The sequence below is a fragment of the Eretmochelys imbricata genome, chromosome 7 (assembly GCF_965152235.1).
Source record: "Eretmochelys imbricata isolate rEreImb1 chromosome 7, rEreImb1.hap1, whole genome shotgun sequence".
Lineage (NCBI taxonomy): Eukaryota > Metazoa > Chordata > Testudines > Cheloniidae > Eretmochelys > Eretmochelys imbricata.
In genome coordinates, this window is record NC_135578.1 from 54,035,188 (window position 1) to 54,062,318 (window position 27,131).

General features: G+C 50.3%; 1 protein-coding gene across 1 annotated transcript in view; it reads left to right on the forward strand.

The window, feature by feature from the left end:
* Positions 1–462: 462 nt before the first annotated feature.
* Positions 463–27,131, forward strand: part of LOC144267801 (neurotrypsin-like) — a 29,136-nt gene continuing 2,467 nt past the window's right edge. Inside the window, exons 1-13 of the mRNA XM_077822107.1 lie at positions 463–534; positions 2,829–2,874; positions 4,297–4,533; positions 11,520–11,643; positions 13,421–13,596; positions 14,189–14,336; positions 15,255–15,433; positions 15,832–15,973; positions 16,963–17,165; positions 18,371–18,512; positions 19,057–19,262; positions 21,079–21,157; positions 26,866–26,988. Of these exons, the coding sequence (XP_077678233.1) occupies positions 463–534; positions 2,829–2,874; positions 4,297–4,533; positions 11,520–11,643; positions 13,421–13,596; positions 14,189–14,336; positions 15,255–15,433; positions 15,832–15,973; positions 16,963–17,165; positions 18,371–18,512; positions 19,057–19,262; positions 21,079–21,157; positions 26,866–26,988 (1,877 nt within the window). The remainder of the gene's footprint in view (positions 535–2,828; positions 2,875–4,296; positions 4,534–11,519; positions 11,644–13,420; positions 13,597–14,188; positions 14,337–15,254; positions 15,434–15,831; positions 15,974–16,962; positions 17,166–18,370; positions 18,513–19,056; positions 19,263–21,078; positions 21,158–26,865; positions 26,989–27,131) is intronic.

The following is a 27,131-nucleotide window of genomic DNA, read 5'->3' on the forward strand; positions in this document are numbered from 1 at the left end:
CTAGAGAGAGATACAAACCTAGAGCAAAAAAAGAGGCTGGGACAGCAAGCAAGAGGGAGGGGAGAGAGCCAGGGTAGGAGGCAGAGAGAGATGAGGTGAGGAAGCAGCCTGGAAGGCTGAAGGCTGTACCCTGCCCGTCTGCACTTGCCTCCTGTTGGTTTTGAAGGTGGGTCAGAAATTCTCGGGGCACATTCTCTTCCCCTCACTCCAGAACAAGGAAATAGAAGAGAGAAGAAAGCAAAATCACAAGCTGCTGCTGTGAGCTTTTATCCCCTTCCTTCCCTTCTCTGCACTGAAACGACAGAGTTGTGCTGTGCAGATCCTTCCAGTGCTGCGCTGCTCCAGACCTGCTCCCTGGGAAATAGAACAGGGGAAGGAGGGAGAGGAGGAGGCAGCTAAGCCCAGCAGCAGCGAGAATGTGAAGCCTGAAGAAGCTTCTGGCCACTTTGCTCAGGAAGAAGGATGGAGATTCCCAAAGCTCTCAAGTGCCTGACCCTGCTGCTGAGTTTGTTACCCTGCCTCAGATGTGTGGAGGTAGGAGATTTTTTTTTTAAATATATCTCCCTTGTAATGTAACATGGCTTTTTAATATCCCGTGCAAGGGGACATTGCACTTAGCAAATATGCTCTCTGAAGCACCCTGCTATCTTCTGTCCCTGAACCAGGGGGTTTATGCTGGGAGGAGTGCTATGTATCTTCTTTTGCCTGTGAAAAAGCATAATCAGAAAATACAACCCACAGGAAGCTGAGCAGGGTGCATGGGGTGCAGCTGCTTTGGCTCATGTTTTCTCAAGCACTGCAGTGACCAAAGCAGGAGGGTCTCTTTGTCTCTGCCTATTGCCGATAGATTAATCTCCCCTATTACTGTTGTGGACTGATAATTTATAGCTACATGGACCTGGGGCCAAGGATGTAGGACAGGCTGTTTGCACTCGTGCTAAAATGTGAGGGGGCTAAGGGGACCAATCTTCGGTGAGAGGGCTTTGGGAGGAGCACATTGCTCCATGGGTCTGGACTGCAGTCCCTTCCTTCACGATCAGTCTCCAAGTTGTGGTGGATCCATTCTCCATGCAGTCCATTATTAATCCAGCCTATCACATGCAGACTGGCCTGGGCATGCACATCCTGTGGGAGCGGGGAGTTGGGAGACATGGATTCTGGTTCTGTCACCTGTCTTGCTGTGGGAGCTTGGGCAAGCACAGGACTCCTGTGGCTCAGCTTGCCCGGTTCTGAAAGGGGAGAGGCATTCCCGTCTCTGTAAAGTGCTTTGAGATCTTCAGATGACTGTGGCTATAAAAGTACAAAGAATTGTTGGTTTACTCTCCATTGTGTAGGCTCAGTGCTGTATGATACACACACAGAGAGGGGCTCCCTGCTCAATGGAGTGTAAAAATCTAACTGCTGTTTACACACACATACACACATGTACCCCTTTTCCCCCGCCCCAAACACACGCCCCTCCTCATCCCAGCTGATCTGGCATTTCCAGAAATGTCATTGATACATTTCTGATCTAGAATTTCAGGTCTGGCTTTTCTGGGGTGATCTTGGTGCTGTCCCATTGTCGACAGCACCTGCTGATCAGATTCAGTTCTGGCATAAGCAGGTCTGACCCCTGTTGAAACCAGTGGGAATTGCCTCAGTTTACTCCAGAGATGGATGTGGCCCACAGTCTTTAATACAGGAAAAGAATTAGCTTCAATCCCAAATTGTTCTCTCCCCCCTTTACAGAACAAGAGGTGAAGCTGAGAGAGACAAAACCATGGCAGCTCCAGTAAAAAGAGAGAGTGAGAACAGCTTCCGATGGCTAGACTTCTAAAGATATACATGCCCCCACTCTGTAAATTAGTGATCCTTGCACATGTAAAAAGCTGCTGGTTATTTAGAAGTAAACTCAAGTGTGAGGAGCTAGGAAATATACTTCAGACTCTTTGCCTCAGTCTGTTGCCACTGGTCTGGGAAGAGTTTACACCTGCCTGCAAATCCTGTGAAAGCACGAGGTCATGTCAGAGTGGAGTTCGCCCTCCCCCAGCCAGCAATGGTGTGGATACCATCAGAAAGCTTCTGCTCATGCTACGGTATGCAGCTGGAGCTAGGCAGCAGCCCCAGAAACCTCAGAGCTTTGTTTCATATCCCTTGTGCTTGTTCCTAATATGTCAAGCCCTGTTTGGTGTGGTGTGGTGTGGTGTGAGGTATCATTACACTTCTTCAAGCCCTGAACTGTATTAAAGGCAAAATCTTAAAGGCCCTGTTGAGTTCCCTCTTACAGACACTCATTGTTTTGTGAGTGGGTGCGCTCTCTGAGTGTGAACACTGACTCCTGAGGGCACCACCGCATCAGGTAGATGCTCTATCTTCAGACCTGTTCACTGTCACAGCCATAGGAAGCCACTTCCATGGTTTGTGCAGGGAGAGAGGGAGGGACTACTAATACATTTTTAGAGGGCATGACTATTTCTTTCAGTCTCCCCTTTTGCCCCCTACATCTTGGTCAGGCCCCTGTTTCTCCCTTCCTCTCCTGCTTGCTCCAGCTCCCCGTGCCTGTCAGAGCGCTTGGATAAAAGCCTGGAAATGACACGCAGCAGCCCTTTAGCGGCATGGTTGTTGTAGGAAGGGTAAGCCTCTGCAGCCTACAAATTATTCATTTTGTTATTCGTGGGCAGAGCTGTGATTGGGCTCTAAGAGGAGTAATAGGGGAATCAGGGAAGAGGCGGTTACTAGGGTGTGTTTCCCCAGAGCAGCCAGAGGCTGAGCAGCTTTCATGACTTGCCCATGTTTATTTCACAGGATAATCATCTCTCTGCTTTTGCTTTGTGTTTCTTTCCCAGGCTCTCCTGGGATCGCAGCCCAGCCAAAACCATTTGCAGAGTGCAGGTAAGAACAAGAAGTTATTAATTCAGTCGCCAGTCAGATGCCTCACTGTGCCCTGAGACCATGAGCAGAATGGAAACTGTTGGCTTGCTCTCATCCTCTGTCTTGTCCCATCATCGTGCCATTTTCTGCTCTGTTGCACGCTTGGGTTTCTGTTTCTCTCCCTCCTTCACATTTCCAGCCTCATTTTTTCTTCATCTCGAATACTGCTGCAGTTTTCTCTTCATCCCACATTTTCTTTCCCTTTCCTCTCTCTTTGTCTCTTTCACATTGTCTCCTTCTTTAATCCATTTTAATAAATATTGAGGTCTTACCGACCCCTCATCATGGCTTTGTCAGTGAATCCAAGTCAGGCTACAGATCGTCTTCCAAGTGACTCTCTCTAGACATTTATGTTGCTTTCTTCACAGTGTATCTGTACCTGCTGATATACATGGCACCACAGCCCATTCCAGCTGGGCTTGCAAACCTCTCTGTTGTTTTCAAGGTCAATGGCACAGTGTAATTCTTCTGTACACATCAGCTCTTTGTCGTACAGGACATATTTATCCTTGCTGTTGCAGAAGGGTTTGCTAAGGGTATTGGCTTCTGTTTGTTTATTAAATGAATAGAGCTATTATACTGAAATTCATTCCAGGGTCTTCTCCCACATGTTGCACTTGGAGAGACCTATCTGGTATAGAAAGCCAGTTGTGTTTTTCCCTCTCTTATTCCAGATGAATGAAGGAGGATTTCAATCTGTCACAAAAACTACATATTTAATTTACTGACATTTTTTTCACAGGCAGGAATTTTGTATAAACACTGGTCTGGATTTTTGTGCCTGCTTAGAATGGGTTTGCTGTACTCCCCGTAAACCCACTGCTTTCAAATAGACAAACTGATGTACTCATGTAAATAAAGAACATGCATGTAGTGCATGCTGGAATAAGAGTCTCCACATGGGGGGACTATAAATTCACCCCCTCCTTTGCAGAATCTGATTTCACAGGGGCCTGGGTCTGGCTCATCTCAAAGATAAAGTGTGGCTTTCAAGTAGGCTTATGTCCAAATGTAGGGGTATCTTATTCAGGAGTCAGAGTGGGTGGGGTGAGAAGTAGTATTAGTGGAGCTTGCATTCTGCCTACCATCCCAAAATAGCGGGGTGTCTTCATTAGGGTCCAGAGTTAACACTCATTTCAGATGATAGGGGAGTTCACAGCTCTCAGTGCTATTATTTTTCAGGAAACATTTGATTAGATCACATTTACAAGGCTTTCTTCACAATCCCAGGGCAGAGAGTCTTGATTTGTAAAAGAAAATGAAGGTTCAATGTTGCAGAAATGGAAGGAGCCAGCAGAAGAGGGCTGTTATGTGACACATACTGGCTTTATCCAAGCCCTTCTTGGCAGCAAGCCATCCTGAAAGCTTCCTTTCTGTCTCCAGGGTCCGGCTTGTGTGGCATTGGGCCCCTCGGGTATTACAATGGCTCATTGGCTGTCACTGAGTCTGGGTCGGAGTGTTTGAACTGGGCAGAGTTCCCTGATTATGTCCAGCAGTACCCAGACAGGGGCTTAGGGAACCACAACTACTGCAGAAATCCAGACGGGGGAGCCACGCCTTGGTGCTTCTACCGGCTTGCTTCTGGAGTGATTGGCTGGGCCAGCTGTGACTGTAACCAGGGTAAGTACCCCTCAGCATCGCTTGGCTTGGGGGTCTTGGCTGCATGCTCTCAGACCTTATCCATGGGCGGGTGGGGGCGTGGGGGGAGAGGGTAGGTGGAGGTGCCAAGATGCATACAGCTTGGTGTTGGACCCAGAGCAATGAGCACAGCACAGTAGTTGGTCAGAATTTTCAGAAAAGTTTGGCTTCTGTTTAGGCCACTAACCAAGGACTTGTCTCGATGAGAAAATTATACTGGTATAAGGTAAGGTGTGAATTTATAACCCCAGTGTGGACACTCTTATGCCAGTATAAAAGCATCTTTCTCAGCTTATCTTAAACTGCTTCCAAAGAGATATAAGCTAAAGTCAAAAGAAGCCACTCGTAGGCCTGGTCCACACTAGGAAGTTAGGTCGCTATAAATATGTTGCTTAGGGGTGTGAAAAATCCACCCCCTTGAACAACGCAGTTGAACTGACCTATACCCTGGTGTAGACAGTGCTAGGTCGATGGGAGAATTCCCTCATTAACCTAGCTATGGCCTCTTGGGGAGGTGGATTACCGATACAGACGGGAAAACCTCTCCTGTTGGTGTAAGTAACATCTTCACTGAAGCTCTACAGTGGTGGTGCTGCAGCATTTTAAGTATAGACAAGCCCTTGTTCTGGAGTCTGAGGCTATGTCTACACTATGAACCTTACAATGGCACAGCTGTACCAGCTCCCCTGTAGCCACTCTTCACCAGCAGAAGAAAGCATAGGCACTGGAACTAGGGGTGCTGCTGCATCCCCTGGCTTGAAATGGTTCCCATCATATCCAGGGTTTACAGTTTGGTTTTATGACTCTCAGTACCTCCACTATACAAATTGTTCCAGCACCCCTGGGAGAGAACTCTTCTGCTGGCATAATTAAACCACCCACAACAAGCAGCATTAGCTATGTCAGCAGGAGAGCCTCTCCTGCCGACACAGCGCTATCCACACCTGCACTTTTGTCGGTGAAACTTATGTCAGTCAGGGGTGTGTTTTTTCACACCCCTGACCAACAAAAGTACCAGTGTAGATGAAGACTGAGGGTATGTCTACACTACGAAATTAGGTCGATGTTATAGAAGTCGATTTTTAGAAATCGATTTTATACCGTCGATTGCGTATGTCCACACTAAGTGCATTAAGTTGGCGGAGTGCGTCCACAGTACCATGGCTAGCATCGACTTTTGGAGCATTGCACTGTGGGTAGCTATCCCACAGTTCCCGCAGTCTCCACTGCCCATTGGAATTCTGGGTTGAGCTCCCAATGCTTGATGGGGCAAAAACATTATCGCGGTGGTTTTGGGTACATATCGTCAGTCGTCCCTCCCTCTGTGAAAGCAACAGCAGACAATCATTTCACGCCTTTTTTCTGTGCAGACGCCATACTGCTGTCAGCAGACGGTGCAGTAGGACTGCTAACCGTTGTCATCATCCACCGCTTCCGCTGCAACTCTGTTCTGCTGCTCTTGTCTCAATAGCAAATTTCTCCATGTTGTCTGTCATGTGCTCCCGGGTACTTGTGTTCTTCCTCGGGAAATGTGCGTGGTGCTAACCATCGTCCTCCACCACTTCCGCTGCAACTCAGCTCTCCTGGTGCCATGAATCCATCTCGCAGGTCTTCTTGTTGTTCTGTATAAATATCTATTCTCGTGGCAACCATCATCATCCATCGCTTCCACTGCAACTCTGCTCTTCTGCAGATGCCACACTCCGGCAAGCTCAGCTCACCGCTGCTGTTGTGAGCATTGCAAACACCTCGCGCATTATCCTGCAGTGTGTGCAGACCCTGCAAAAGCAGGCGAGGAGGCGACGATAGTGCGATCACGAGAGTGATGAGGACATGGACACACACTTCTCTCAAAGCATGGGCCCTGGCGATTTGGACATCATGGTGGTAATGGGGCAGGTTCAGGCCGTAGAACTCCGATTCTGGGCCCGGGAAACAAGCACAGACTGGTGGGACCACATAGTGTTGCAGGTCTGGGATGATTCCCAGTGGCTTTCGCATGCGTAAGGGCACTTTTTCATGGAACTTTTTGACCTGCTTTCCCCTGCCCTGGGGCGCCAGAATGCCAAGATGAGAGCAGCCCTCACAGTTGAGAAGAGAGTGGCGATAGCCCTCTGGAAGCTTGCAACGCCAGACAGCTACCGGTCAGTTGGGAATCAATTTGGAGTGGATAAATCTATTGTGGGGGATGCTGTGATCAAAGTAGCCAACGCAATCACTGAGCTGCTGCTATCAAGGGTAGTGACTCTGGGAAATGTGCAGGTTATAATGGATGGCTTTGCTGCAATGGGGTTCCCTAACTGTGGTGGGGTGATAGACGGAACGCATATCCCTATCTTGGGACTGGACCACCTTGGCAGCCAGTATGTAAATCGCAAGGGGTACTTTTCAATGGTGCTGCAAGCACTGGTGGATCACAAGGGGCGTTTCACCAACATCAACATGAGATGGTCGGGAAAGGTGCATGACGCTCGCATCTTCAGGAACTCTGATCTGTTTGAACAGCTGCAGGAAGGAACATACTTCCCAGACCAGAAAATAACTGTTGGGGATGTTGAAATGCCTATAGTTATCCTTGGTGACCCAGCCTACCCCTTAATGCTATGGCTTATGAAGCCATACACAGGTACTCTGGACTGTAGTCAGGAGCAGTTCAACTATAGGCTGAGCAAGTGCAGAATGGTGGTAGAATGTGCATTTGGACATTTAAAAGCGCGCTGGAGCAGTTTACTGACTCACTTAGACCTCAGCGAAACCAATATTCCCATTGTTATTGCTGCTTGCTGTGTGCTCCCCAATCTCTGTGAGAGTAAGGGGGAGATGTTTATGGTGGGGTGGGAGGTTGAGGCAAATCGCCTGGTGGCCGATTACGCGCAGACAGACACCAGGGCCATTAGAAGAGCACAGCTGGGTGCCCTGCGCATCAGAGAAGCTTTGAAAACCAGTTTCATGACTGGCCAGGTTACGGTATGACTGTTCTGTTTGTTTCTCCTTGATGAAAACCCGCCCCCTTGGTTGACTCTACTTCCCTGTAAGCCAACCGACCGACCCCTCCTTTGATCACCACTTTCAGAGGCAATAAAGACAGGTTTCAGAGTAGCAGCCGTGTTAGTCTGTATTCGCAAAAAGAAAAGGAGTACTTGTGGCACCTTAGAGACTAACCAATTTATTAGTCTCTAAGGTGCCACAAGTACTCCTTTTCTAGAGGCAATAAAGTCATTATTGTATCAAAATCATGCATTCTTTATTAATTCTTCACACAAATAGGGGGAAAACTTGCAAAATAGCCCGGGAGGGGTGAGTGAGAAGGGAAGCACGGTGTGGGGTGGTGGATGAGGGGAGGAGGGAAGGACCAGGCCACACTACAGTTCAAAACTTATTGAATGCCAACCTTCTGTTGCTTGGGCAATCCTCTGGGGTGGAGTGGCTGGGTGCCCATAGCCTCCCCCGCTGCGTTCTTGGGCATCTGGGTGAGGAGGATATGGAACTTGGGGAGGAGGACAGGTGGTTATACAGGGGCTGCAGTGGTGGTCTGTGCTCCTGCTGCCTTTTCAGCAGCTCCACCAGACGCCCGAGCATGTCAGTTTGCTTCCCCATTAGACTCATTGCATTGCATCCTGCCTCCTTTCATCACGCTCCTCCCTCCTCTCATCGCGTTCCTCCCTCCTCTCATCACATTCATTTAACACTTTCCTGGACTGTCATTGGTTGCCTCCACACATTCTGCTGAGCTCTTTCAGTGTGGGAGGACTGCATGAGCTCTGAGAACATTTCATCATGAGTGCGTTTTTTTCGCCTTGTAATCTGCGCTAGCCTCTGGGACGGAGATGATAGGGGGAGCGTAGAAACATTTGCAGCTGTGGGAGGAAAAAAAGGGAGAGTAGTATTTAAAAAGATACATTTTAGAGAACAAAGGGAAGGCTATTTCACACTGAAGCAAGCGATTCACATTACATAGCACATGTGCTTTTGGTACAAGGTCGCATTTTGCCTCTTATATTGAGTGCCTGCCAGTTTGGTGTGAGACATCACACACACTCAGCTGCACAACAGAATTTGGCTTGCAGGCAGCCATGGTAAGGCAAAGGGTTTTGGCTTCTTCAACCTTCAAAACGTGGGAACAGTTTCAAACAGGAGCGCCCTCCTTTCCCATACCAAGCAAAGCCTGTTGGGTTGGCCATTTAAAAGGAGGGGCTGTGGTTTTGGGGTGAATGTGCAGCACAACCCAACCCCAGCTCCCCAGTTCTCTGGGATGATCGCTTCACACACACACACCCACAACTGCATGGATAGTATCAGGAAATATCCCTGTCAGCCAAAGGTGAACAGCTCAGCATGAACAGGTCTCCCCCCACCGTGTGGCTAACAGCGTGGATGATTTCTTTTCAGCCAAAGGCAAACAGCCCAGCAGGAACGGGCACCTCTGAATGTCCCCTTAAACAAATTTCCTGTATTTGAACCAGGTGACCGTGAATGATATCACTCTCCTGAGGCTAACAAAGAGATAAAGAACGGATGTTGCTTGAATGCCACCAAAGGCCAGGCCCATTCGCTGCAATGCTTTGTTCTGCAATGATTCCAGACTACTTGCTACTGGTTTGGTGTGGTAAAAGTGTCCTACCATGGAGGATGGACTAAGGCCACCCTCCCCAGAAACCTTTTGCAAAGGCTTTGGGAGTACCTCCAGGAGAGCTTCATGAAGATGTCCCTGGAGGATTTCCGCTTCATTCCCAGACACGTTAACAGACTTTTCCAGTAACTATACTAGCCGTGAATGCATCCCAAGTCTTCAGGGCAAATTAATCATTAAACACGCTTGCTTTTAAATCCTGTATTATATTTACAAAGGTACACTCACCAGAGGTGCCTTCTCCTGCTTCATGGTCTGGGAATCCACCTTGGGAGGGTTGGGAGGTTATTGGCTCCAGGGTGATGAACAGTTCCTGGCTGCCGGGGAAAAGGGATTCTTTGCTTGCCTGCTGTGCGCTATACTAAACCTCCTCATCATCATCATCTTCCTCATCCACAAAATCCTCATCCCTGTTGCGTGGGGCTCCCCCCTTGCAGGTATCCATGGACAGTGTTGGGGTAGTGGTAGGGATGCTCCCTAAAATTGCATGCCGCTCATCATAGAAATGCCATGTATGGGGCTCTGACCTGGAGCGACCGTTTGCATCCTTTGTTTTTTGGTAGGCTTGCCTCAGCTCCTTAACTTTCATGTGGCACTGCTGTGTGTCCCTGTTGTAGCCTCTATCCATCATGCCCTTGGAGATTTAGGCATATATATTGGCATTTCGTCTCTTGGAACGGAGTTCTGCCTGCACGGATTCATCTCCCCATGCAGCGATCAGATCCAGTACCTCCCGTTCGGTCCATGCTGGAGCTCTTTTGTGATTCTGGGACTCCATGATCACCTGTGCTGATCAGCTCGCCATGCTGGTCAAACAGGAAATGAAATTCAAAAGTTCCCGGGGCTTTTCCTGTCTACCTGGCCAGTGCATCTGAGTTGAGAGTGCTGTCCAGAGCAGTCATAATGGAGCACTCTGGGATAGCTCCCAGAGGCCAATACCATCGAATTGCATCCAAACTACCCCAAATTTGACCCAGTCGATTTTAGCGTTACTCCCCTTGCCAGGGAGGAGTACAGAAATCAATTTTAAGAGCCCTTTAAGTCGACAAAACAGGCTTGGTCATGTGGACGGGTGCAGGGTTAAATTGACCTAATGCTGCTAAATTCGACCTAAACTCATAATGTAGACCAGGGCTGAGTGGCCACATGGGAGCTATACCAGTATAACTATAGCAGTTTATAATTATACTGGTGTAACTATAGCAGTGTATAGAAGAAATATGTAGAAGCTGGCCTTCTGTGAAAATCTGGCTATTAGTGTCGCAAGGGAAGTGACTGTTGTTTTACGATCTGCCCCTTATTTCAGTGCCTAAGTGAGAGCTGAGCCCTTTAGAAATTCTGGCCCCAGTTGTGGGTGCCGATCCCTTGAACATTTGGCCTCACAGCCTTATTTGCAATGTGTTAGGAAACGGTATTTCAACCCCTTTTTAAAAACACCATTTCAACAAAACTAGGCTCCACCTCCCCCCACTGGCACAAACACTTTCAAATATGGCTTCCTCCAGATGAGAGGTGCCTCGTATGGGTGGGGCCTGTGTGCCTGCCCGTCCCTCCTGCGTCACTTTCTTTTTCCTCAAAGCCATTTCTATTTGAGGCCAGCAGAGTATAGCTGTGTGTTTCTGTTCCACTGCTCAAAGCATGGGTGGAGGTGTGGGGAAGGCCCTTCCCAGTAACTCTCAGTGGCGTGAGGAGGTTTCCAGGTGCTGATGGAGATCTGTTCTATTGTAGCACTTTAAAGGGAGTGAATTCCTGCCTCCTCCCTTTCCTGGTGCAGTTGCAGAGGAACAGCCCATTGTTACTGGCCCTCTAGTCATACCGCTTCCTGTGGGGCCATTGACCTTGGGGGCAGTCTAGTGCACATTCAAAATTCCTGATTGGTTACACAATCAAGTGTCTCAGTGTAGGAGTTTCAGAGATTGATAATACCTAAAGCCCTTTACAGTCTATACCTCACAGCTCATTACAAAGATGAATAAGTGGAGTTATCCCTATTTCACAGATGGGGAAACTGAGGCATGGTGCTAAAGGCAGATCCCAGGCCTCCTGGCTCCTCAGTCTCCTGCTCTATCCATTGTACAGCCCTGGCTCTCAAAAGAAGGTGGCAAAGGCCAGCCTCCCAAACAGCTGTCACCCAAGTGGGGAAGGTGCCGGTGTGGTGCTTCTCCACACAGCATTGCCTGAGGAATTGCCCTGGAAAATGGGGGTGAGAGAGGCTGGCTGCAGCTCAACCGCAGCATGGGAAATCAGGGTATCCAGTCCGTTTCCAGAGCCATCTTGCACAGTGCCTGCTGAGAGTGCAGCAGGGAGCACTTTGGCATCAGAGTCTTTCTTTCGGAAGGTGCTGTGCGGCTGTCTGAAGGTGGCAGGGTGGAGCTGTACTTCAGCGGACTCTGGGGCACCATCTGTGCTGACCATTGGACAGACTGGGATGCCAGCGTGGTCTGCAGGCAGCTGGGAGTCAGGTAGGAACTTTAGAGGCAGATTCCAGAGATCACCCACAAAGGAGAACAGTCTCTGCCTCCTTGGTGTCTGAATTTGCTCTGTCCCCTGGTCTCCCAGTGAGCAGTGCTGAATGTACGCTGCTGTTTTCCTTCTGTGGCCATGGCCCATCCCCTGTCCAGACCCTCAGTCACCACTGCAAGAAGAGAGTCTAGACTACCAAACCTCAGTGACTTTCTCTGAGAGATTCCCTCCCAAGCCCCATCCCTTTCCCCTCCCACCGGAACAGGGAGGGGGTAGAGTCTGGAGAGAAGGAAGAGGCTTTGCTAATTCACACTGGCACCCCCACCTGCCTTACAACATGAAATAACGGTGAAAATCCCATTGGCTCTGCTCCCACAGCAGGTGAGAGACTGGCTCCTCTTCCTGCCAGGGAGGCCTGGCCCCTCCCTCTGGAACCTGCAGCCTTTCTGAGAAAGGAGCAACCTGGCACAAAGGTTGCCTGTGTGGCAGGACGGTTTTGGCCTTGGGCTGGAAGGTTTCTACTGAATTTTGTATCCCCTGGGAGTGGTGCTGGCTAGTGACCTGGCAAAGCAGCTTTCATCACATTGGAGGACCCAGTGAAAAGCTCAAAGGGCCCCCAGAAGGGGAGTGCTGACACAGTGCCACCAGTTCTGTGGGAAGAGCCAGGAGCTCATGCTTAGCTCTGAGGTCTCAACAGTCAGTCTGCTGAGCTGCCCCCTGCTTTGGAAGTGGGGAGGTTCTCCCCCTACGAAGGGGCTCTCCTGGATTCTTGGAGGTCAAGGTCACTATGCCCGCCGATCTGCCTCCTTCGGGGTGTTTCAGCACTGCCCCAGATTCTCCAGGGGGAGGAGAAATATGCTCTTGTCTCCTCCTGAACTTGCCCCGTCTCAGAGGTTGCTGCCCTCCCTTCAAGCAGCTGGCCACACTCCATGGTGATGTATGAGTCTACCTGAGCTGCGGGCAGGGCTTCTATCTGAAAGAAGGAAGGAAAAAAGAGGGTCAATCAGGATCCACTAACTTCCATGTGACCATGAAAATAAAAGGAAGGCCCATGACTGGCTAATTACTTACCCCCAGCCTTGCGTTTATAATAACTGAGGCCAATGGAAATGAGTGCAGCTGCACTTTAAGACATTGCCTACAGCTAACAAGCTCCACAAAGAGCAAAACCAGTCAGGATCCTGTAACACTGTCCTACAGAGCTGCCAGTGTCCCCTGGAGAAGCTGCTTGCCAAGCCTTCCCTAAGAGCAGTGATTTGAATCCTCTTCCAGCCGAGGCCCCACTTTACAAATAGTAGAAGTTTCAGGACTCATCTTCTCCAAAGGGGGAGGATGGGTCCTCATGTGCCTCCTTGCGAACCCATGTTGCAGAGAATCGGCCCTGCTTCTCTCCCTGCTGTTTGTTTCTGTGCCTCGTTCTTTATCGCTGGCATGACGAGCATATCCGTCCTTTAGACCCACCTGCTCTCACTACTTTCTGCCTTTGAGGCGTGATCCTCTCTGTGTGACTTCCTTATGTCTTCCACAACAGCTGCTGGGAATAGGGAAGGCCTCTGTGCCTGTTGGTGGCTTGCCACTTGGTTTCAGATGGCAGCCTTGGGTGCATGCCCGCCTCTTTGGGCTTGGTGCATATACAGTACATTGTGGCCGGGGTCCAATGTAGGTTCAGGTCACAGGCACCATGTGAAAATGTGGGAGTGACAGAGAGGGGGGATGGTGACTCAGATAGTGCCAGAGATGCTAGTATTATCCTTGTGCTCTCCTCTCTGTGCTCAGTGAGATAGGCACAGCTAGGAAGAACTTCCTTGCTGCCTTGGGGCCGGTTCCCCTCCGTCTGCAGTCAGCAAACTGCCATGGGGATGAGAAGGCCCTGCTGCAGTGTGGCTACCAGGAGGCTGCGTCCGGAGCCTGTAACCAGGGAATCGCAGCAGCAGAGTGCGTTCCTCCTGCAGGTAAATCCCCAGGGAAAGGAGCTGGGACCCCCATCCCTCAGTGCCAAGTGTCCCAATTCACAGTGTTGCCACCAGGATATAAAATCTCAGCTGCCAAAGTTGCGGGGATGGATAAGATGGCGCAGGCTTGGCTTGGTCTACTTACTGCAGTAAAAATGGACACCAGTTTCCAGCTGAGGATCAGCCACGCCCTCCCAGCCCTGAGCACGCAGAGGGGAGGCATGTGGGGGGAGAAGGAAGCTGCCCCACTTCTCCCACAATCTGTTCCTAAACAATGAAAAAAGTCAGCAGTGAGCAGCTCACCCTCGGTAGGGGTTCCCTGAGCCAGGCCTCTGCCCCAGGGAGCATAGCCCCTGCTCATTGACATCCCTTGAATGTCTGTGCCTTGCCTCGCCTTTGGTGAGCCATCTCTTGGCAAACAGCCCCACCACCACCACTAGGGGAGGGCTAACAGCACGGTCACTAGTGGTCAGAGGTGGCTGGGAGAGGCCAGGGCAGAGGCTGGTTCATCCTGAAGCCCTGTAATGGGTCTGCATCCCCAGTCATCAGATGCACTCTCTCTCTTCTGCTTGCTCCCTTTTCTGAAGAGCAGGTGCTGGTGCCCCACTGCGGCTGGCTGGGGGAAAGGAGAGCTTCGCGGGGCGAGTGGAGGTCTACCACGACGGCAAGTGGGGCACCATCTGTGATGACCAATGGGACGACCAGGATGCCGAGGTGGTTTGCAGGCAACTGGGGTTCAGGTAAGTCCCCTTCTGGCTGGTGATGGAGTTCGGGGAGACTTCGGGACGTAAGAATTGCCAGAATAAATCAGACCCATGGTCCATCCAGCTCAGGATCCCATATCCCACAGTGGCCAACAGCAGCTGTGTCAGAGGGAAGATGTTCTTGTCATCCATGTAAATGTCTAGTCCTTTGATGAATCCTTCCAGTCACTTAGCCTCAGTAATACCTTTCACAATGCACTTCACCTGCCACATGTGAATGGTGCATATTGTCTTTGATCAGTTTTAATTGGATTGCCTTTCAGTTTCACTGACTGTCCCTTTGTCCTTGTGCCACACGAGAGGTAGAGGCAGCTCCTATTCACCTTCCTCTAGACTTTTCAGTGCTTTGTATGGGAGCTGCTTGGTGCTCAGCACCCCTGAAACTCAGGTCACTCATAGAGGTGCCTAAATAGGGACTTCAGAGCCTAACTGTAGATTTGATTTTTGAAAATCTTGGCCCTGGGAGTTTGAGGCGTAATATTGATAGAACCTTTGGAGTTTTGCCCATCCCTGTTGTTGAAATGTCATCCTTGACCTGCCATGTTTCTAGATCATCCATGTTGCCAGAAAATTGCCAGGATATGATGTAATCATGTCACCACTGTTCAGACATGAATAAATGGATTTTACTTATTTACTGTCATGTACCAATTGCAAACTCATCTTTGAGATACTGAGGTTTCACATTGGGCTAGTGAATGGGCAGGTCACTGTGACTGAAATGCAGATGAGCTGTGGAATGAGCTAGAGGATCCCGGACTCCCAGCCCCTGTGCTGTAGCTAGGGCCCCAACCAAAGTAGCATCCCTATGCACAAGACTTTGTGTCCCACATAGGCTAGAGTGGGGGGAGGGTGTATCTTCCCTCCCTCTGTGTGTGTCTGTGTCCTCTGTAGTGGGACTCCAAAGGCCTTCTCTTGGGCTCACTATGGGCAGGGATCCGGCCCAATCCTGCTGGATGAAGTGGAGTGCTCAGGGAACGAGTTGTCACTGGACCAGTGCAAGAAGAATAACTGGGGACAGCAAAACTGTGATCACATTGAGGATGCAGGAGTGTCCTGTGACCCCTTCACAGGTACAGATCCACCTCACCTCTCCCTGTGCATCCTGTCCCACTCTTGTATTCCACAATCCTTTCAACAGGTATAGTCTGTCCCCCCTCCAGAGCAGGCACCTCCTTCCTGCTGGGCCTGGGTGCACAGTGGGGCAGAGGCAGGAGCAACTCAGAGCCAGACAATGTAGCCTTCCCACTGTCTTGCATGGGTGCAGCAGAGGCCGAGGGGAGTACTAGCCTGTGCCTTGTGGGCGAGCACATCTGCAAGGCCTTTGTGCAAAGTAATGGCGTGTTCCTCTGCTGAGTCTAGCACACACTCTCTCTCTCTTCCCGCTCTCAGACTGCACACAGCCGTCAGCAGAGGAGGGTTCCTTTCTCCTTTACTAATTGCTTGCCTTTTCCTCTCCCATCCTCTCCAGAGGGCACAGTCAGGCTGGCAGGAGGCCGCACCCCCAGCGAAGGGAGGGTGGAGGTTTATTACAGGGGAGACTGGGGCACGGTGTGTGATGACGGCTGGACGGCTCTCAATGCCCAGGTGGTCTGCAGGCAGCTGGGCTTCAGGTACTGTAATGATGGTATTTATAGAGGAACTGGTTTTACAGGTGACTAAGTTCCCTATTGGCAAGGTTTAGGCGCCATGTCCCCTCACTGGGAAAGCTGGGCCTTAGCATCTCCTGCCCGTGCTTTGTTAGAGAGCTGATCTCCCTGCTACCAGCCTTCCCAGGAAATGGTGAATCCTTTCTCGGGCACCTTCCGGGTTAGAGAGCTGGGCAAGTGCCAGTGCCCATTCCCAGGCAATGCTAAGCATGAGCATCTCTGCCCCTGATAGGGTGACCAGGCTCCTATTATCCCCCATCCCCTGCCCTGATTTTTCACACTTGCTGTCTGGTCACCCTGGTCCCTGGCCCACTTAGAGTGTCCATGCCTGTTGCCACCTTCATGGATTCCTCCCATTAAAGAAAGAAAGGTCTGTGCTTCTAAAGGATACTCCTTACGCTTCCAGCTGTATAACCTTGGACTGTGTGGGCTCATCAGCTCTCAGTTCAGATGGGTTCAGCTGGCTCAGTACTTGAATGAGAGACCTGCAAGGAAAATTGCAGTGGTGTTTGTGATTGTGGAGATGGTGCTTCCCTTTAAGCCAGTACTGAACTGATGCCCCAAAGGGGTGTGAGGAGGTGCTGCCTTTTGGATGAGATTTAGAACTAAAATAGTCTAGCAACCCCTAGTGAGAATTGCAGAGCACATGCAAGTGTGATTGTATGACCGATGGACACCAAGCAGTGGACTGGTTTTATCAGGTCCCCCGGGAAGCTGAGCCTATGGAGATGTCCCAGCTCCTCCCTCACTCTCTCCCATGTCACTGACTGTCAGTCAATGGAATGGGTTACGAAGGTTTGTCTCTTTTACCATTGAGTTTTTCTCCATGTTGGTCTCCTTGGCTGTGTGGGTTCTTGAGGAAACAGGGCTCCAGCTAGATCTGGGAGTTGGGTCAGAGTGCAGGGTTCTGGGGAGTGGTGTGTTTGACGTGCTTTTCCATTTCCTTCTCCTAGTGGCCCTGCCAGCCTGGCATCTGAGGGGGAGTACACACTTGGCCAAGGCTTTATCCTTCTGGACGACATGGCTTGTACAGGCACAGAGTTCTCTCTCCTGGACTGTCCACACAGCAACTGGGGGCAGCATGACTGCTCGCATGCCGAGGATGTGGGGGTCCGATGCTCCCCTGAAACCAACAAGATCATTGAAGGCACTGCTGGTACCTTGCTCTGCCTCTTCCAGTGGAGGGTGCGGGGAATGGCTTACTGTTCCATCCCTTCTGGAGATTAAGGCAGGGGCAAGAGCACTCCTAGCCTGTGGACTGCTCCATGGATGGGGTTGCTTATGGGGAAGGGATTCCAGTGGCCTTCCTGCTATGATTATGCACCTGCTGTGAAGAGTCCCAGTTATCCCACTGAATTGATGGTTCCACATGCTAAACGTGATGCACTGTGCGACCATTTCCTGCTGACGCTAAGAGGTTACATTTTCTAACGCATGTTCCGCATGGCCATTGGTCTGTTCTTCTCATGTCCCCACCAATCCCTTGATCCCACCCTGACACCTCTCCTCCCCACTGTGCTGGCCTATCTCCCCCTTCCCTATGTGCAGTTTTCTTTTGCAAATCCATGTGAATTCTGCTGGCAGTGACTCCACCTTATAAACAGAAATGAAACCCTAAGAGCCACAATTGCTGCCCAGAATTCCATTGCTCAGTAGCGGGACGCTTAGACCTTGTTTACAGAGGAACATTGTACCCTTTTGACTAAACCAGTTTAGAAACTGTTTAGTAAATTAGTGCTTGCAAAGAAAAATGGACTTAGGTTAAATGGATATCAGGGGCTGTTAAGTTGAAATCAGAGTCCATGCAAGGGGGTTACACCCATTTAATGAAATTGGTATGTAAATGGATTTAGTTAAGTTGGTTCAATTTCCTCATGTACACAAGGCTTGATTCCCCATGATCTTCCCTACAGCAGGCATACCCTGACTCTTCAGCTGGATTTTGTCATTTGGCTTTACAGCAGGATTTCTGGCCTTTCCCAGGGGGAGGAAGCCTCTCTCCCCACTTGAAATAAGCTCATCATTCTATTTCCAAGGTGCATGTGCACTTGCCCAGTGTTGGCTCCATATTTATTAACTTTCCCCCCTTCTCTGCCCTTTCATGTTCCCCGCTTTATTCAGCTTTCAGAACATAGTCTCTTCATGGTTATTCCATGTATGGTAAATTAATTTCTTATGCCCAGTGCCCTACCTATTTAGCAGGGATGTGGTGGAGGGGGTGGACGCTGCTTTATAAATTGAACTATTGGTGTTTCCTGGTTTCTGATGTCAGTTCTGTGGATCTCAGCTTTCTGTCCAGGTCCCCAAGTCTCACTCAATGCGTTTCCCTTTGTTATGATCACTGGGCTTATTCTCGTGCAGGGCCCCCTGTGCGGCTGGCGGATGGAGAGAGCACCAAGGAGGGGCGGGTAGAGGTGTTCCTGAATGGGCAGTGGGGCAGTGTCTGTGACGATGGCTGGACAGACAGGGATGCAGCTGTGGTTTGCAGGCAGCTGGGTTACAGGTAAGAGGATCAGTAGGTGTAACTTGTAAGCAGGGGTCATTTCACCAGGACGGAGATTTGGGCTGTTTTGTATGTTTGAGCATTGCTGTGTGTACAGGAGAACTGTACTCTCACACACACCCTGCAGCTGTGGGGTGCTGGGCAGGCTGTAGGATTGGAATAGTGTACGACTATGCAGAGAAACCGATAATATTGCCACAAGAGTCTTTTGCTTCATACTCAGGGTATGTCTACAGTGCAGCTGGGACCGGTCTTCCCAGCCTGACTAGACAGACACAGGCTAGCTCCGCTCAAGCTAGTGTGTGAAAAATAACCGCATAGCCAGGGTTTGCACGGGCAGCAGCTTGGGCTAGTCACCTGGGTACAGAGTTGCCTGGACCCTTTGGGTCCATACTTGAGCCTCTAGCCTGAGCCACTGCTCCTGCTACCCCAGCTACACAGCTATTTTTAGCGCGAGTCTGTCTACCCGAGCAGGAACCACGCCTCCCTGCTGCAGCGTAGATGTACCCTCTGTGAAGATGGGTCATCCCTTGTCTCATTGCAGCGGCGCAGCAAAAGCCAGGACGATGGCATATTTTGGGGAGGGGCATGGCCCGATCCATCTAGACAACGTGGAGTGCAGCGGCACAGAGCGCACGCTGGGGGAATGCGCCACGCCCCATAGTGGGATTCACAACTGCTGGCACAGTGAAGATGCTGGTGTGATCTGCGACTATATGGAAGAGAAGGCCCAAGACACCAGACACGCAGGTGCTCCTGCCCCTTGCCCTGAAGTGTCTCCTGTTGGGAGAAGCTGGGACTGAGCAGATGTGAGCTTCCCAGCAGCTAGTGCAGCTATTCTCCTTGTCTCAGTGTCTTCTGTTAGAAATGTGGCCTGGAGTCACTGTGCGCTGCCCACAGCCAGCACTGCTGCTCCACCCCTTATAGTGCCTCTGAGCCTGCAGGAACTCCAGGCAGCCAGTGTTTCTGCCCCATTTTGCAGTGCGCCCTCCTATGCAGAGTGGCAGTAACTGTGCTCTCCCTTTGGTCTCTAGCAGGCTGAGGAAGTGGATTCTGCAGCAAGGGCTGAATGGCTCCTGCCCCAGGCCTGGAGCTAGAGTCACAGCGAGTAACCACCTCCAGTCAATTGCAGGGCCGGATTAACCTTTTGTGGGCCTGGCGCCAAACGTATTTGTGGGTCCCCATGGGGGCAATGGAGCATGGTGTGGAGAGGTCAGGTCCCTGGAGCTATGGGCCTGCCAGGGGCAATGGGGCATGGCGGGGGCGGCCCCGCTCTGCTCAGGCCAATGTGTGGGCACTCTTTACAAATCGGCAGCCGCCAGATGCACACTGCCCCACCCAGCCCTGTGCTGCCAGTGTGCCCTTTCCCCTCGGGGGCGGGCTCATGCCATGCCACGTAGCCCACCACCTGCCCAACAGCCCCCAACTCCCTATGCCCAGCGCCCCCCATCCAGAGACCCCCCCAGATCACTATGTCCAGTGCCCCCAATCTGCTATGCCCAGTGCCCCCCACCCAGAGACCCCCCCAGAGACTCCCTACCACAAATGCAGTGCCTTGCACACCATCATCCCTGCGCAGCGCCCCCACCTGCCCACAGCCCCACAACTGCCCAGCACCCCCACACAACCCCATCACAATTGCCAAGCATCCCACACAGAACGCCCCCTGCCTAGTGCCCCAACACACTCACAGATCTCCCCCACCCCCCACTGTCCTTCCTCACAGACCCACCACCACAACTACACAGCACTCTACACAGACCCCCCCACTGCCCAGAACCCCAAAACACACAACCCTCCCCCATCACCCAGCACCCCCAACAGACCCACCCAGTACCCCAAAACACACAAATCTCCCCCACTGCCCAGCACCTTCCACCCCGTCACAGAGCCCAGCACCCCGCTACAGACCCAATCCCCCGTGCCCTGCACCCCTGGTCTCCTCCCAGGGCTAGCGGATCCAGAGCAGCTCGCATTCCAAAAGCCCTTTCACAATCCAACTCCCATCCCCAGCCCGAGTGGTGCTGGGGTAAGCAGGGCTCAGCGTCCGGCCTTGCTGGGGGATGGAAGCTCTGGCCAGGGGCCCCCTGCACACCCAGCTCTGGGAGGAGATGCTGCTCTCCAGTGTGCACAGGTTCTGGCATCCGCCGCCCCATGCCGGCTCCTACTTTGTTGGTCTCCCAAGGGGTGAAGAGAAGGCTGCAGCCGGCGGGCCATGGCGGGCCGGCAGCGGGGAGGGGAGCCAGCGGGCAGGTGGAGGCTTATTCCGCTTCCCCCCCAAGGAGGGACAGCAGAGCCAGAGTGCAGCACAAGCGGAGCGGGCTGGGGCCCCTTCTGAGCATGGGCCTGGCACCACTGTAAACTTGGTAAACTGGTCAAATACCATTCTCACCATCCCCACAGAAACAAGCGTGCTGCACATATGGCTTTCACAGCAAAGTTCTTAATCAGACCAGTCCACTTCCTGGAGGATGAGGGATCCCAGGGAGAAGGGGCAGGGGGTGGCTTGATGTTTGTCAGTTAAGCAAAGGGGGGGCTGCCTAACCGCTCTGGTTTTGCTATGCAGGTTCAGCATCTGGCACGTGTGGGAGGCGCTTGCTTTACCGTCGCAAGAAAAGGATAATTGGTGGAGACAAGTCCCTCAGGTACTGTCCTCTGATGGCTGGGGAGAACCGAGCTGGCACCAACTTGCCTGCAAGGAGGCAGGGATGTGTCAGGCCATGCCAGAGGCAATGGTGCTTTGGAGAACCCTATTTTCTTCCCACAGGATGCAGGTTTCCCTAGGACAGCCACATACCATAGGGGGCCAGAATGGGGATGCTGCTATTTTCTGTTCTGTGCTGCTGGCCCAACAGCCCTGGAGACTGAACTCTGTGTACCCACAGGATAGGGGCTGTAGCCGTGCAAGCTTTCCCCCTGCTACCTGGGTATGAGTGGTTCAGTCTCCATGGCCAATTCAGTCTGAGGCCCCTCTGCTGAGGCTATCATGGGGGGCAATTAATGCCAGTTGTGATAATGCTCTCAGTGACGGGGATGCTTTCTGCCTGGGAACAGAGCCACTGGGCTAACTCATTATACACAGACCACCCAGAAACACCCAGGATGACTCTGAGTCTCTGATGATCTGGCCCAGATTTTAACTGATGCCTCTCACAGCCAACTTCTCCTAACAGAAAGCAGCTTGGAGCAAGCTGTGTTATTGATATATGTTTAAGCTGCCATCAGCGCCCAATTAGTTGGTACAAATTACCAGGGGAATAATCTCCCTTATCCCGCAATGCTGTAAAAGTAAGGGGATGTTGTTGTGCCCAGGGTCCCAGTGGGGGCTAGCTCTGGTCACTCAATTAGGGTGAACCTCAAAGAATGAGGCAGACAATCCCCATAAAGCTGGTGGATAGTCCAATATTTAGATTTACCAAGCCAGCCTAAAACAGCTTCTTTATTACCTTACTGATTACTCAGAAGTCTAAACAACACAGTTCCCTTAAAGTGATCCAGCCTCAGGCTTCTATCCAGTACCCATGTCAAATATGATGAAAATTTCTGTAAATTTTATTTCATCATATACAGAAAATGTTCCATCAATCCCAAAGGATGGGACACATTATCTCCCAGGTTAATGAATGTTTCAGATCTTACCCAAATACGTGCTACAGCCATTAATAACTAAACGAAAATGTATTAAAAGACAACAGAGAGAGAGTATGGTTAAAAGATCAATATACATACAGACATGAGTTCATAGAATCATAGAATCATAGAATATCAGGGTTGGAAGGGACCTCAGGAGGTCATCTAGTCCAACCCCCTGCTCAAAAGCAGGACCCATCCCCAATTAAATCATCCCAGCCAGGGCTTTGTCAAGCCTGACCTTAAAAACTTCTAAGGAAGGAGATTCCACCACCTCCCTAGGCAACGCATTCCAGTGTTTCACCACCCTCCTAGTGAAAAAGTTTTTCCTAATATCCAGCCTAAACCTCCCCCACTGCAACTTGAGACCATTACTCCTTGTCCTGTCCTCTTCCACCACTGAGAATAGTCTAGAACCATCCTCTCTGGAACCACCTCTCAGATAGTTGAAAGCAGCTATCAAATCCCCCCTCATTCTTCTCTTCCGCAGACTAAACAATCCCAGTTCCCTCAGCCTCTCCTCATAAGTCATGTGTTCCAGACCCCTAATCATTTTTGTTGCCCTTCGCTGGACTCTTTCCAATTTATCCACATCCTTCTTGTAGTGTGGGGCCCAAAACTGGACACAGTACTCCAGATGAGGCCTCACCAATGTCAAATAGAGGGGGACGATCACGTCCCTCGATCTGCTCACTATGCCCCTACTTATACATCCCAAAATGCCATTGGCCTTCTTGGCAACAAGGGCACACTGCTGACTCATATCCAGCTTCTCGTCCACTGTCACCCCTAGGTCCTTTTCCGCAGAACTGCTGCCTAGCCATTCGGTCCCTAGCCTGTAGCTGTGCATTGGGTTCTTCCGTCCTAAGTGCAGGACCCTGCACTTATCCTTCTTGAACCTCATCAGATTTCTTTTGGCCCAATCCTCCAATTTGTCTAGGTCCCTCTGTATCCTATCCCTGCCCTCCAGCGTATCTACCACTCCTCCCAGTTTAGTATCATCCGCAAATTTGCTGAGAGTGCAATCCACACCATCCTCCAGATCATTTATGAAGATATTGAACAAAACCGGCCCCAGGACCGACCCCTGGGGCACTCCACTTGACACCGGCTGCCAACTAGACATGGAGCCATTGATCACTACCCGTTGAGCCCGACAATCTAGCCAACTTTCTACCCACCTTATAGTGCATTCATCCAGCCCGTACTTCTTTAACTTGCTGACAAGAATACTGTGGGAGACAGTGTCAAAAGCTTTGCTAAAGTCAAGAAACAATACATCCACTGCTTTCCCTTCATCCACAGAACCAGTAATCTCATCATAGAAGGCGATTAGATTAGTCAGGCATGATCTTCCCTTGGTGAATCCATGCTGACTGTTCCTGATCACTTTCCTCTCATGTAAGTGCTTCAGGATTGATTCTTTGAGGACCTGCTCCATGATTTTTCCAGGGACTGAGGTGAGGCTGACTGGCCTGTAGTTCCCAGGATCCTCCTTCTTCCCTTTTTTAAAGATTGGCACTACATTAGCCTTTTTCCAGTCATCTGGGACTTCCCCCGTTCGCCACGAGTTTTCAAAGATAATGGCCAATGGCTCTGCAATCACAGCCGCCAGTTCCTTTAGCACTCTCGGATGCAACTCGTCCGGCCCCATGGACTTGTGCACGTCCAGCTTTTCTAAATAGTCCCTAACCACCTCTTTCTCCACAGAGGGCTGGCCATCTATTCCCCATGTTGTGATGCCCAGCGCAGCAGTCTGGGAGCTGACCTTGTTCGTGAAGACAGAGGCAAAAAAAGCATTGAGTACATTAGCTTTTTCCACATCCTCTGTCACTAGGTTGCCTCCCTCATTCATTAAGGGGCCCACACTTTCCTTGGCTTTCTTCTTGTTGCCAACATACCTGAAGAAACCCTTCTTGTTACTCTTAACAACTCTCGCTAGCTGCAGGTCCAGGTGCGATTTGGCCCTCCTAATTTCATTCCTACATGCCCGAGCAATATTTTTATATTCCTCCCTGGTCATATGTCCAACCTTCCACTTCTTGTAAGCTTCTTTTTTATGCTTAAGATCCGCTAGGATTTCACCGTTAAGCTAAGCTGGTCGCCTGCCATATTTACTATTCTTTCGACACATCGGGATGGTTTGTCCCTGTAACCTCAACAGGGATTCCTTGAAATACAGCCAGCTCTCCTGGACTCCTTTCCCCTTCATGTTAGTCCCCCAGGGGTTCCTACCCATCCGTTCCCTGAGGGAGTCGAAGTCTGCTTTCCTGAAGTCCAGGGTCCGTATCCTGCTGCTTACCTTTCTTCCCTGTGCCAGGATCCTGAACTCAACCAACTCATGGTCACTGCCTCCCAGATTCCCATCCACTTTTGCTTCCCCTACTAATTCTTCCCGGTTTGTGAGCAGCAGGTCAAGAAAAGCTCCCCCCCATAGTTGGCTCCTCTAGCACTTGCACCAGGAAATTGTCCCCTATGCTTTCCAAAAACTTCCTGGATTGTCTATGCACCGCTGTATTGCTCTCCCAGCAGATATCAGGAAAATTAAAGTCACCCATGAGAACCAGGGCATGCGATCTAGTAGCTTCTGTGAGCTGCCAGAAGAAAGCCTCATCCACCTCATCCCCCGGGTCCGGTGGTCTATAGCAGACTCCCACCACTACATCACTCCTGTTGCTCACACTTCTAAACTTAATCCAGAGACACTCAGGTTTTTCTGCAGTTTCGTACCGGAGCTCTGAGCAGTCATACTGCTCCCTTACATACAGTGCTACTCCCCCACCTTTTCTGCCCTGCCTGTCCTTCCTGAACAGTTTATAACCATCCATGACAGTACTCCAGTCATGTGAGTTATCCCACCAAGTCTCTGTTATTCCAATCACGTCATAATTCCTTGACGTCACCAGGACCTCCAGTTCTCCCTGCTTGTTTCCAAGGCTTTGTGCATTTGTATATAAGCACTTGAGATAACCTGCTGATCGCCCCTCATTCTCAGTATGAGGCAGGAGCCCTCCCCTCACAGACATTCCTGCCTGTGCTTCCTCCCGGTATCTCAATTCATTGCGATTCAGATTCATACTATAGCTTTGTAGTTGCAAAAAGAGTTCTTTCAGAAATAGTTCCTAGGTTATAGTCCGATGTCCAAATATCATATTCAGGGTGTACCAGCATAACTGGGAACTCAGTCTTGCAACTCAAACTTCCCGTGATGAAGCCTAAGCAGATCTGAGATGACAGAATCAGAACCCGAGGATCTTTTATCAAATTTCATGTGCTTTTTGACAAGTTGGAGTTCAAAAGGTAATGAGTATGACTTTGAAGGAGGTCCATCACCGGTACTTAGCTATAGAATTAACATAAGGCAAGTTGCTTGTTCCTCCACCATTCAGAGGTTAGTTGCTATACATCTCAAAGAGAGATGAATACAGAGATATCCCGTGTTTACAATTCATTTAAATACTAGAATGTTCTTTTGATCTCTGAATTATCAGAATACAGCATAGACAGGGACTGTTGATTATATCATTGACCCTACTCATACATATGTAAATACACAAACATTATCCCTCCACAGGTTTTTTGAGGGTTATTTATTTTGCAGGATGTTTAACCCTTTCTGGCCATGCATCACAGTTGTCAAGAGTGGATCATTGTTAGTTATGTGGGATTATATAAGAAGTTAGCCTAAGCGCCATCTGTCACAAGGACAGGGGCAATAATAATATATTACTGTATTCTAATGTTCAGTTGAATTAAGGAATAATAGCTACAAATCAGCAGGAATGCTGTTACCGAGGGATACACCTTCATATGTGGGGAACATAGATAAACTATCTGTACATAAGAATACGCCCACTGATCTTTAACTCTACATAAACTGTTGAACTGAGTAGTACCTAGACTTGCTTCTTTCCAGCAACCGCACTTAAGCCCACATCCAGCCATGGACATATAATTGCCTATTGTTCGTGGTTGGAATCTTACACCTTTCTCAGACAAATCAGGTGCCTGCCTCTCTTGGAGTCAGGATACCAGACTAGTTGAACCATTAGTCAGATCTGGTATGGCAGTTCTTTTGTTCCATCTACAAGCAACCTGGAAAATACTAGCAATTGTCCTTCCTTGCCAGCTTTGGGCTGCAATTGTTCTATTACCCCTTTCCCTAAGGGCTCCTGGAGACTTTCTCTGAAGTCCAAGATTCTTCATGCTCAGTCCCACCACCACATTATGTATGTTAAAGCAACAGTGATGCCCAGACTCTAGCTGCGAGCTGAAAGGCATTGCAATACTGGTTTCTATTTTCTGCATTTTGCAACTTGTGTGTATTCCAAAGTGCCTGTGGGACAGTCCATCACGGACTCCAGTCCTCGTTACCTGTCCCCACCAAGTCACTTGGAATGCTGGTTTCTGCTTTCAAAGCTGAGGACAGGGATCCTAGGCCTGTTTCCTGTCTGCCCCAAAGCAGTGGCTGTCAATGCTGCGGAAGCTGGAGGCGATACTGCTGGAATCGCTCCTTGATTTTCATTGTGCTCCCAGTGGCGAGTACAGCTTCACTAACTACCTCCCTCCAGTGGTGATTCCTGACGTTACCTTGACTGAAGAGCTGCACTAAGGGAAGATGAGAAGTGGCTGAGGAGAGATGGGGCAGTGTGGGTGGGGCAAGAGAGGACAGCAGCATGCCATTGTGTACGTGCTGCCCATCATTCCTCTGTTTCTCTTTCAGAGGTGGTTGGCCATGGCAGGCCTCACTGCGGCTAAAGGGGTTTCACAGAGACACTCGTCTGCTGTGTGGAGCCACACTGATCCACAGCTGCTGGGTCGTGACTGCAGCGCACTGCTTCAAAAGGTAATGGGGAGGGGGGGAGTTTTGGTTGAGGGGGGCATGAGCAAGGGACAGGGAAGATAATCCCGTGCTTATCACAGTCACTGCCCTGCTCCCACCTATAGCAGCAGTTCCATCCAAAGAGGATGAGATCTCTGAGGAGCGGG